The sequence below is a fragment of the Moschus berezovskii genome, chromosome 12, assembly GCF_049115385.1.
Source record: "Moschus berezovskii isolate FMDL1 chromosome 12, NW_MosBer_1.0, whole genome shotgun sequence".
NCBI classification, from domain to species: domain Eukaryota; kingdom Metazoa; phylum Chordata; class Mammalia; order Artiodactyla; family Moschidae; genus Moschus; species Moschus berezovskii.
The window spans coordinates 89,425,028-89,437,066 of NC_142471.1; the positions used below are offsets into that span (position 1 = coordinate 89,425,028).

The 12,039-nt window shown below is 43.9% G+C and overlaps 1 protein-coding gene across 3 annotated transcripts in view; it reads right to left on the reverse strand.

The window, feature by feature from the left end:
- The window catches only part of CPXM2 (carboxypeptidase X, M14 family member 2), a 146,230-nt gene that overhangs the window by 78,612 nt on the left and 55,579 nt on the right, over positions 1–12,039 (reverse strand). For all 3 annotated transcript variants that reach the window (XM_088842406.1, XM_055424451.2, XM_088842407.1), the window contains exon 4: positions 5,011–5,150. In XM_088842406.1, the coding sequence (XP_088698532.1) occupies positions 5,011–5,150 (140 nt within the window). The remainder of the gene's footprint in view (positions 1–5,010; positions 5,151–12,039) is intronic.

A 12,039-nucleotide genomic window follows, 5' to 3' on the forward strand; every position in this document is an offset into this window, starting at 1 on the left:
TCTGTCAGGCTTTCCCCAGCCGCACTGAGTGGGGGCTGCTCTCTAGTGAGTGGCACAGGCTTCTCACTGCCGTGGTCTATTTCGTTGCAGAGCACCAGCTCTAGGGCGCTCAGGCTTCAGTAGTTGTGGCTCATGGGCTTAGCTGCTCCGACGCGTGTGGGATCTTCCGGGACCAGGGACTGAACCCGGATTCCTGCACTGGCAGGCAGATTCTTTACCACTGGACCACTGGGGAACTTCTATCTGTGTTTTCTAAATGTTTCCAAGAAAGACTTTATAAGAAGGAAGATCTGTGACTAAAAATAAGCTTGAAAACCACTGTTCTAGATAAACCCAAGGAGGTGCAAAGGGAAGAAAGTCCCATCTATTGAGCACTTATTCTGTGCTGGGTAATTTTGAAACATTATTGACACAATTGCATTTAACTTTCACCACATCTTTATGAGCTAGACAGTAGTTAACCCATTTTAAAGAAGAGCATATTGAGGTTCAAAGAAGAAAAATCTCATAACCAGCAAGAGTCAGCCATGATGTAATTCCAAAGTCATGCTGTTTTACATGCTTTCATCTCTAAAAATCCTGTCACTCCTCAACTAGACTTTCCACATCCCCTCTCCTCTCCCCGTACAATTTAAGCCTGCTCTCAGTTATTTACACTCATAAATTAATTAACACATCAGTATTCGGTGTGAATGGCTCTTTGCTAATTTGTTACTTCCTTACAATATTCATTAAGAATCATTCATTGAGCATCTACCGGATGCCTGGTCCTAGGTCAGGTCCCAGAGATACAGACTATCATAGCTTTGCCTCTATTGTGTCCACAGACTAGTGGGGAGAAATATGGAAACCAATAAACAAAAATATTAAAAGTCATACGATGGCCACGTGGGAACAACTCAAGGACAGCCTGGGAGAGGGAAAGAAAGACAACTACTGCCTTCTTTACCATGGGTATTTGGTGATTTCTGTTGCTGGCAAGTTTCCGCTCATAATAGAATATAGCCAATGCCTCCAGCATTATTCATGCCTCTGGGAAAAGGGGCTCAGATACCAAAATGCACTCTTGACCATTCCTCCTCCCTCCTTAGTGCACAGTCCTACTCCAGGAGGGAAGATAAACTGAAACTCACTGGATTTCTTTTCATTGTCCTTGACTTGAAATACATTTAGACGTTAAAAAACTGACTCTTAAAAGCAATTCTATCCCTTGCCTCCCTCTAGATGTTCCTGTCCCGGGCTAAGTCAAAGAAAGATATTGTTCTACTGTAATTTCTTATTCGCTCCAAACCCTCTTGTGTTTCCAGCTGAAACAGAATGTGAGCGGCTCTTCTACCGAGCTCTTTCTTTCTGATCCAATAATAACCCAACTACTGCATCTCTAATGACAGTGATTAGACAGCCTACTATCCAAGCATTGAGGTAAAGCCCCTTCTCTCATCCCTACGGATCATCTCAAATCAGTCTTTCTCTCTGAGTTTCTAAATTCCTTGCCTTTTAAGAATCTACACAGTGAAAACAATAGTTATGGTAATAAGTCACTGATTAGCAAAACACATACCACAGAGCAAACATAAGCAGGAATGAACACATACAGAAGTGCCACTGGAAAGTAAAGTGAATAAAATCTGATATGCAAAGTAACACAAATACATAACCGGCATCATCAAAATGCACAGATTATCCCCCTCTGGAAATTTATTTGAAGGAAGTAATTCAAAGAAAGAAAAAAGTATGTAAATGCTCTCCTGCAAAATAGGTGATAGCGGAAAATTGAGACGGTGAGTGAGGCATAGCTGAGTAAATTATAGGCTATTAACAATGATCATTATGAAATCTGAGTCGCAGCATGAAAATGTTACAGATACACTTTAAATTAAAAATAATAATTGCATAGGTAATATGATTACAAATATGCAGAAAAATTCTGTTTGCCTAAGGACAGTGGAATCACCAGTAATGTTTCTAAACGTTGTTAGTGGTTACAGTCTTGTCCTTACAATAAAAAAAGATTCAGACAAAAACAGGATGAGTCATTGCCTGACAACTGTCATCTAATAAGAAAGTCCCCTTTACAGTGACAATGACAGACATTTAAATGTGAGCACAGATGCCAGGTTCCCTTCTCTTATCTTGGTTTACTTATGAATGTTGACCTTTCTAGGAGTTAAAATTAATCAACCAATGATAGATTTTATATGGCTGCCAACTGTCTCTTTCTGTCGGTTTATTTGCTCAGTTCTGTCTGACTCTTTGTGATCCTCTCCATGGGAATTTTCAGGCAAGAATACTAGAGTGGGTTGCCATTTCCTCCTCCAGGGGATCTTCCCGACCCAAGGACTGAACTCGCATCTCCTTTGTCTCCTGCATTGCAGATGTATTTTTTACCTGCTGAGCCACCAGGGAAGCCTGATTGCCAACCAGTGATGGACAGGGAGGCCTGGCGTGCTGTGATTCATGGGGTCGCGGAGAGTCGGACACGACTGAGCGACTGAACTGAACTGAATCAGTAAAACCGAAAGGGGTCAAGACATGGGATTTGAGTGTGCAGACCGAGCAGGTGGAGGCGCCAGGGCAGGAGGGTGTTTGGCTAACTAAGTGCACAATTTCCTGATGTCTCAGTGTGGGGCGTTTGTGCTCCTGGCTGCTCAGTACAGAGACAGATGCTAGAGGAACTGAACGTTTCTTGTTTAAATTCAGAAAACGCCCAACGTTATGCAGCCCCTCCTGACTCTCGCCCAGCCCCCAGCCTCCGCCGTTTGCTCTGGACACAACTTGAGCCACAGAACAGCCTCACAGACACTGTCCCACCTCCATCTCTACCGACAGCCCTGGGATGAAGGGAAAGGTTTCCTTTTGTTCGTGTAGATTTTTTTGTTTACTGTAGCAGAATATACATAGCAAAAAATGTATCATTTTAACCATTTCAGTTCAGTTCACTCGCTCAGTCGTGTCCGACTCTTTGCGACCCCATGAATCACAGCACGCCAGGCCTCCCTGTCCATCACCAACTCCCGGAGTTTACTCAAACTCATGTCTAAGTGTGCAATTCTGTGACACCATCACCACCATCCATCTCCAGAACTTTTCATCATCCTCAACTCTGTACCCATTAGATAATAATGCCATTCCCCTCCACTCCAGACCCTGGTAGCCACTGTTCCTTCTCCTTTCTGTCTCTATGACTTTACCTGCTCTAGGAACCTCATGGAAGTGGCATCATGCAGTGTTTGTCCTTTAGTGTCTGACTTATTGCCTTGAGCATAACGACCTCAAAGTTCATCCATATTCTAGTGTGTGTCAGAATCCCCTTCCTTTTTAAAGCTGAATAACATTCCGTTGTATATAACGCTGGGCTGGAAGAAGCACAAGCTGGAATCAAGATTGCTGGGAGAAATATCAATAACCTCAGATATGCAGATGACACTACCCTTATGGCAGAAAGTGAAGAGGAACTCAAAAGCCTCTTGATGAAAGTGAAAGAGGAGAGTGAAAAGGTTGGCTTGAAGCTCAACATTCAGAAAACAAAGATCATGGCATCTGGTCCCATCACTTCATGGGAAATAGATGGAAAAACAGTGGAAACAGTGTCAGACTTTGTTTTTTTGGGCTCCAAAATCACTGCAGATGCTGATTGCAGCCATGAAATTAAAAGACGCTTGCTCCTTGGAAGGAAAGTTATGACCAACCTTGATAGTATATTAAAAAGCAGAGACATTACTTTGCCGACCAAGGTCCGTCTAGTCAAGGCAATGGTTTTTCCCGTGGTCATGTATGGATGTGAGAGTTGGACTGTGAAGAAAGCTGATCGCCGAAGAATCGATGCTTTTGAACTGTGGTGTTGGAGAAGACTCTTGAGAGTCCCTTATACTGCAAGGAGATCCAACCAGTCCATTCTAAAGGAGATCAATCCTGGATGTTCATTGGAGGGACTGATGCTAAAGCTGAAACTCCAATACTTTGGCCACCTCATGAGACGAGTTGACTCACTGGAAAAGACTCTGATGCTGGGAAAGGTTGGGGGCGGGAGGAGAAGGGGACGACGGAGAATGAGATGGCTGGATGGCATCACCGACTCTGTGGACATGAGTTTGAGTGTACTCCGGGAGTTGGTGATGGACAGGGAGGCCTGGCGTGCTGTGATTCATGGGGTCGCGGAGAGTCGGACACGACTGAGCGACTGAACTGAACTGAACTGAACTGTATATATCCACCATGAGACTGGGCTTCCCCGGTGGCTCAGTGGTAAAGAATCTGCCTGCGATGCAGGAGACACAGGAGATGCAGGTTTGACCCCTGGGTTGGGAAGATCCCCTGGAGGAGGGCATGGCAACCCACTCCAGTATTCTTGCTGGGAAAATCCCACAGACAGAGGAACCTGGTGGGCCACAGAAAGTCAGACATGACTGAAGGGATCGACCACAGCACAGCACCATGAGATGAAGTATTGTAAGGGACTAGAGCCCACCTCTTCGGGGATTACTGTTCTTACTGATCCAGCCCTGATCTCAAGCTCCGTTCTGAGCAGTGGGACGCCATCTTATTCTCACTGGTTCATCCTTCAAATCTCCTCCTCCTCTAGTTCTTTATTCGGGAACTTGCCTGTGCTTCCTCTTTCTTCCCAGGATCGGGAAGATTCATTCCTTCTACCCCAGAACAGTGGGTGGAGCCAGCTACTGGTTGCTCACTGAACACCTGTTCAGCCCACCTGTCAGGGCACCAGTAACTCACCCCATATCCAAGAAGGCAACTACCTGCCAAAGAGTACCTTTGCCTCCTCAGTCTAACCCGCAGATCCCTCTCTCTGCTCCTGCGCTGGGGAAGGTTTTGACCAAAAGATGCACCTTCCCAGGGTGTCTACAGCAAGGCCAGCCTCCCGTCTTCCCTGTAACTTTCTTCCCTTCTATTGTCGGTCACCAGATTCTTCTCTGCAACTTCCCTGACTCTGTCTGAACCTTAGAACTTCAGGCCCACAGCCCAGAGCCTAAGCACGGGTCCAGCCACACTTACAGCCAGAGCGAGTTCCTCCCCTGAGTGATGACACCCGTGAACTTGGTCAGTCGTCTGGCGTCCACTTCAATCCACTGGTGGAGGTCATTCCTCCCCGCACACCACGCCCCGTCGTAAAAATCATTTTCATTAATACCCGCCTGAAAAGAAAGAGAGGGGTGTTCTTCAATACTACATATAAAACAGACAACCAACAGGGACCTACTGTGTAGCACAGGGGACTACGCTCAGTATCTCGCAATAATCTGTAAGGGAAAAGAATCTGAAAAAGCTATATCTGAAAAGATGGAGCTGAATCACGTTGCGTTACACCTGAAACTAATACAACACTGTCAATCAACTGTACTTAAAAAATGGAGAGGGACATGGCAACCCTCTCCAGGATTCTTGCCAGGAGGAGTCTCAAGGACAGAGGAGCCTGGCAGGCTACAGTCGTAAACAGACAGACACGACTGAGTGACTGAACACACACAGATACTTTAAAAAAAAAAAAAAAAAAGGGAGGGCATTCTTCAGAAGGACCCAGAATATACTCAAAGAAAATTTAGACAAGTTTTTTTGTGACATTTCGAGGAAGGTGGGTGGGAGGGATAGAAGAGAATGAGGAAGTAGATAAAGAAAAAAGTCACTGTGCCCTGAACTCTTAATTCCAAATCATAAAAATGAGCTGCTTGTTATTAACAAGTTGGAAATATTTCAATATGATAAGTCCTCCTCTTGCCCAGTGTGAAAGATGAAATTTAATGAGTTCTCCTGTTACTCATTCATCCAATAGACACAGACTGTCTCCTACGTACCAGCCCACACACGCCAGGTGCTGGGAGCACAAAGGTGAATCGTTCCCTCCTGGAACCTCAAGATCCAGGCAGGAAGAAAGACGTGAAAATAGATGAGTGAGAACACAATAGGGCAGGGGTTATTTCAGGAATAAGAACAAACTGCATTGGGAGTTTTCAAGGACAGCACAGCTAACTTGAGCTGGGGGAGACGAGGGACAGAAAGCCCCCAGGCAGAGGTGGTATTTGAACAGGATGTTGAAGGTTAGGTTTATCTAGTGAAATTTACTTATTAGCATTTAAGTCCTTTGATGGGTCTGAGTATCAGCTGCTTTTGCCACCAGGGATTCTCCTGATTTGAATTTACAACGTGGATGAATTTCTGCTCTAGAATTGAGACAACTCCCTGATGTTTAAATAAAAAAAAAAGACAAAGGAGTCAGGGGAAACTTACTAATTTACTAAGACCCTTTCTGCATTAATCTCAGTTTCCCATGCCTATTTCACATGTACATAATCAGATGAGAAAAAGTCTGAATGATACTCAAGAGATGAAAATGACAGGCCAGTCCATCTTCCCCACCTCTGAGCACTTTTCAGCTCAAATTCTGCGTCAGCTTTATTTTAATGGCCGACAGTGATGTGAAACCCAGAGCCCAGCTATAGCAGAGACACAGCTTGACAAAGGGTCCTATTGACAGAACTCATCCAGCACTGCACTGGCTAACATGAGCCTTGTATCAGGACCAACACAGGATATGCTTCCCAGTCCACTCCTGGAACAATCCTGAAAGAGCTCTGAGAGCAAATGTTGGAATACTAATGTACCATGGTCTTCTACTCTCACCTGGGAAATTCCATGAATAGAGGAACCTGGCAGGCTATATCCATGGGGTCAAAGAGAGTCAGACACCGCTGAGCGACTGAGCACCAGCTGCTCTTCTAAAAGCACACCCGTCTCAAATGAAGGTGAATAAAATGGCTGATAGTCAACATTCTCCAGAAACTCACGCTCTCCGTTAAGCAGCACCTCCGTGTCTGAAGGCACAGAGGTTGTCCATAATAAGCACCTAGAGGTGCTGCAAGATTTTGCCTTCCAGAGCCTCCAAAGAAAAGCCAAATTTTGCAAGTGTGTGTGGCTGGTTCTACCTGCACTTCAGTGAGTTTTGTTAAAGCGATGCCGACTCTTCAGTATCATGCCTCATTTCCCAGGACTGCCAGTCATCAGGGAGATCACCAACCCTGTCTGAAGGCTATAATGACACAACTGTTCCCTTTCTTCATCTACGGCACTTATCCCCCAGAGGAAGAGGCCTGCAACCCATTAATGACTTACAGTAGCACAATTCACCTTCTTTCAAGAAACCAGAATACACACTGAGTTTTTGTTGCAGTTCCCCTTTTCTCGTAAACCACCCATGAGACTAGAGCTTAGAACAGTTTCATTTACTTATTGAAATTAACCTTCACCTTGCCTCTGCTATTTGCCAAGTGAAGGTCCAGGCAGGAGGAATACAAGACAACATGGTGTCAGACCTGCCTTCCCAGAACTCAGAACAGGCAGATGGACTAAAGTCCCCTCACGGCATCTTCTGGTGTTAGCATCTCAAGATCAACCACTGCACAACGGGCTGATTAAGAGCTTGTGCTCTGAAGTCCTAGCTGGGTGTGAATCTCAGCTCTCCAACCTTCAACTGTACAAATTCAGGCAATTTGCCTAAATTGCACTGTGCCTCTGTTTCCCCATCTGTTCAAGTGAGAGCATCGCTCATTTCTCCCTTAGGATGCTGACTGTGCTTTCAACAGGGGCTAGCACTTGGTTAACATGGATGCCAAAAGAACTGAACACTCACTTAACACTAGTTATCAGTACAGCTGGGCTTCCCTGCTGGCTTAGTGGTAAAGAATCGACCTGTCAAGCAGGAGACACGGTTCGATCCCTGGGTCAGGAAGATCCCACGGAGAAGGAAATGGCAACCCGCTCCAGTCTTCTTGCCAAGATAATCCCACCAACAGAGGAGACTGCCTGGCGCAGGCTACAGTCCATGAGGTCTCAAAGAGTCAGACACAACTTAGCGACTAAACAACAACAAATCAGTACATCTAAAACAATGAATATTTGGTAAATCATGAAAATATGGATGTTTTACGAATTATTTCACATTTTACAAAATTCTAGGGAATTGCAACAAGATTCCAGTCAACTGGTGTAACAGTATGTACAACATGAAATATCCAGAAGAGAGTTATAAAATCTGAAACAAGAGCAGTTCTCAACAGGAGTCCATGCTGCCTCCCCCCACGGGATGGCAATGCTTGCAGCCATGTTTGGCTGTGACAACTGGGGGCAGTGTGTGCAACTGGCAGTGACAGACAGAGGCCAGGGACGCTGTGAAACATTCTGCAACCGTGGGACCGCCCCGGCCGCAAAGAGCTGCCCAGCCCCAAACGTTGATCATGCAGACCTTAAGCATGCCAGCTCCTGGGCTAAGCAGACAAGAAAGCCCTGCCATACAGCTCAAGATGTTTACCCCTCCAAGATCATGAACGCTTGGAGCAGCTGTCCTCATGCCATTCAACCAAAGCCTACTGTCTGGGATCTGACATTCGATTTCCTGTTCCTGGTTTTGCTAGCCTGGATATCCTGCTTCTGCTGCCAATCTCAGCTCTTCCTAAGCACACCAGACAGTCAATTAAGTGTAATAAGGTGTCAGGGGATTGAAGAGCCCTGCCCGAAGCTGACTCTTTGGGACATGACAGCCACCTCTGCAAAATCAGTTATAAATTTATAAAGCAAGAGTCCAGGAGAATTCAGTGAAAGAGGGGGTACCAGTCTCAGAGATGTCACCAAATTACACCAGAGTGCCAAAAATGATATCAGTAACACGTCTGAGAAACCAAGAAACAGTCATCCTTTTCTGTTTAATAATGCAGAGAAGTACTTCATAAATTTTGGAGAAATTTCAGTCAGAAATTGTTGAAATGGAAGGTTTGATTCCTTAAACTTTAAGGAAGCTAGTCTTCAAAATACCACTTACATAGAATGATTGTTTCTACTAGAGTACCAAATAAATGAGGAATTAATGTAATTTTGTCAAGGCAATTTTTATATGCATCATTTTTTCCCTTAAAAATCCCTATCAAGACATCTAATAGACAAAAGACTTTGCTTAAGATAAAAGGGGGAATTATTAATTCCATAACAAAGTGAAAACCTGATACTCTTCATTTAAGATCAATCAAATGGGAATTTTCTGTTTCAAAATGATGCAGTAAATATGTTGGTTTTTCCAGGTTCTTCTCTCACAAGTTCCTCTAAACAAAGAAAGCAAGATAAAGAAACACAACTTTGACCACTGGTAGAACTAGGAGATGTTTCTAAAACTCAGATCACAATATATGAAGACAGAAATCAGATGAAGGGCTCTTGAATAACTCAGTAAGAGAAGGAAGTGCTAACTTCCTAGGGGCACACCAATGGGAAGTAAGCCACACAGAATTTAAGAAAGCTCAAAAACTGGATTCTTAGATATCTTGGAAGGTGAGAGTGAGAGAGGACTAAAAACGGGGAATTGATTCAAAATGAGCATCAAAAAACTTAGATTCTCACGTTCGCCCCACCTCCCCAGCCTTCGGCTCAGTTCAGATGCTCAGTCGTGTCTGACTCTTTGCAACCCCATGGACTGCAGCACGCCAGGCCTCCCTGTCCATCACCAACTCTCGAAGCCTGCTCAAACTTATGTCCATTGAGTCGGTGATGCCATCCAACCATCTCATCCTCTGTCGAACCCTTCTCCTCCCGCCTTCAATCTTCCCAGCATCAGGGTCTCTTCCATTGAGTCAGCTCTTCACATCAGGCGGTCAAAGTATTGGAGTTTCAGCTTCAGCATCAGTCCTTCCAACAAATATTCAAGACTGATCTCCTTTAGGATGGACTGGTTGGATCTCCCTGCAGTCCAGGGGACTCTCAAGAGTCTTCTCCAGCACCACAGTTCAAAAGCATCAATTCTTCGGTGCTCAGCTTTCTTTATAGTCCACCTCTCACATCCATATATGACCACTGGAAAAACCATAGCTTTGACTAGACAGACCTTTGTTGGCAAAGTAATGTCTCTACTTTTTAATATGCTGTCTAAGTAGGTCACAGTTTTTCTTCCAAGGAGCAAGTGTCTTCTAATTTCATGGCTGCAGTCACCACCTGCAGTGATTTTGGAGCCCCCAAAAATAAAGTCTCTCACTGTTTCCACTGTTTGCCATGAAGTGATGGGACCAGATGCCATGATCTCAGCTCTCTGAATGCTGAGTTTTAAGCCAACTTTTTCACTCTCCTCTTTCACTTTCATCAAGAGGCTCTTTAGTACTTCTTTGCTTTCTGTCATAAGGGTGGTGTCATCTGCATATCTGAGGTTATTGATATTTCTCCCAGCAATCTTGATTTCAGCTTGTACATCATCCAGTCCAGCATTTCTCATGATGTACTCTGCATATAAGTCAAAAAAGCAGGGTGACAATATACAGCCTTGACCTACTCCTTTTCCTATTTGGAATCAGTCTGTTGTTCCATGTCCAGTTCTAACTGTTGCTTCTTGACCTGCATACAGTTTTCTCAGGAGGTAGGTCAGGTGATCTTGTATTTCCATCTCTTTAAGAATTCTCCAGTTTGTTGTGATCCACACAGTCAAAGGCTTTGGCATAGTCACTAACGCAGAAGTCGATGTGTTTCTGGAACTCTCTTGCTTTTTCAATGATCCAACGAATGTTGGCAATTTGATCTTTGGTTCCCCTGCCTTTTCTAAATCCAGCTTGAACATCTGAAAAGTCACAGTTTATGTACTATTGACTTGGAGAATTTTGAGCATTACTTTGCTAGCATGTGAGATGAGTGCAACTGTGCGGTAGTTTGAACATTCTTTGGCATTGCCTTTCTTTGGGATTGGAATGAAAACAGTCCTGTGGCCGCTGCTGAGTTTTCCAGATATTCTGGCATATTGAGTGCAGCACTTTCACAGCATCATCTTTCAGGATTTGAAATAGCTCAACCGGAATCCCATCACCTTCACTAGCTTTGTTTATAGTGATGCTTCTTATGGCCCACTTGATGTTGTATTCCAAGATGTCTGGCTCTAGGTAAGTGATCACACCATCGTGGTTATCTGGGTCGTGAAGATCTTTTTTGTACAGTTCTTCTGTGTATACTTGCCACCTCTTCTTAGTTCCTTCTGCTTCTGTTAGGTCCATACCACTTCTGTCCTTTCTTGTGCCCATCTTTGCATGAAATGTTCCCTAGTTATCTCTAATTTTCTTGAAGAGATCTCTAGTCTTTCCTATCCTGTTGTTTTCCTCTATTTCTTTGCACTGGTCACTAAGGAAGGTTTTCATATCTCTCCATCATATTCTTTGGAACTCTGCATTCAAATGGGTATATTTTTCCTTTTCTCCTCTGCATTTTGCATCTTTTCTTTTCTCAGCTATTTGTAAGACCTCTTCAGACAACCATTTTGCCTTTTTGCATTTCTTTTTCTTGGGGATGTTCTTGATCACTGCCTCCTGTACAATGTCACAAACCTCTGTCCATAGTTCTTCAGGCACTCTATCAGACCTAATCCCCTGAATCTATTTGTCACTTCCACTATATTATTGTAAGGGATTTGATTTAGGTCATACCTGAATGGTCTAGTGGTTTCCCCTACTTTCTTCAATTCAAGTCTGAATTTGGCAATAAGGAGTTCATAATCCGAGCCACAGTCAGCTCCTGGTCTTGTTTTTGCTGACTGTACAGAGCTTCTCCATCTTTGGCTGCAAAGAATATAATCAATCTGATTTCTGTATTGACCATCTGGTGATGTCCATGTGTATAGTCTTCTCTTCTGCAAAAACTTGATTTTTTTTTCTCTTAAAAAAGGCAAGCAGAGAGACTAGATTTGAAAACCCTGGACACAGAGGAGGGGAGATATGATAGACAAGTACACGGAATTCAGTGGAAATAAATCAGCATAGTGAAGTGTGAGATGACCCACCTCTCGTCCTCCATGCAATTCTAGAACACAATGCAGCCAAGTGTAGAACAAACAAAAAATAAATAAGCTGAAAATATAATGGAGAACAGGAAAAAACCTCAAAGAAACTATAATTATGATACCTTGAAAGAGAAGATCTTGTTTGCAGAAATCAAAAATAGGACAGTCTCAGGGAGGAAATAGTGGTGCACAAGAAAGAACTCTGGGAATGTGAAGATTCCAATAACAATAAATAA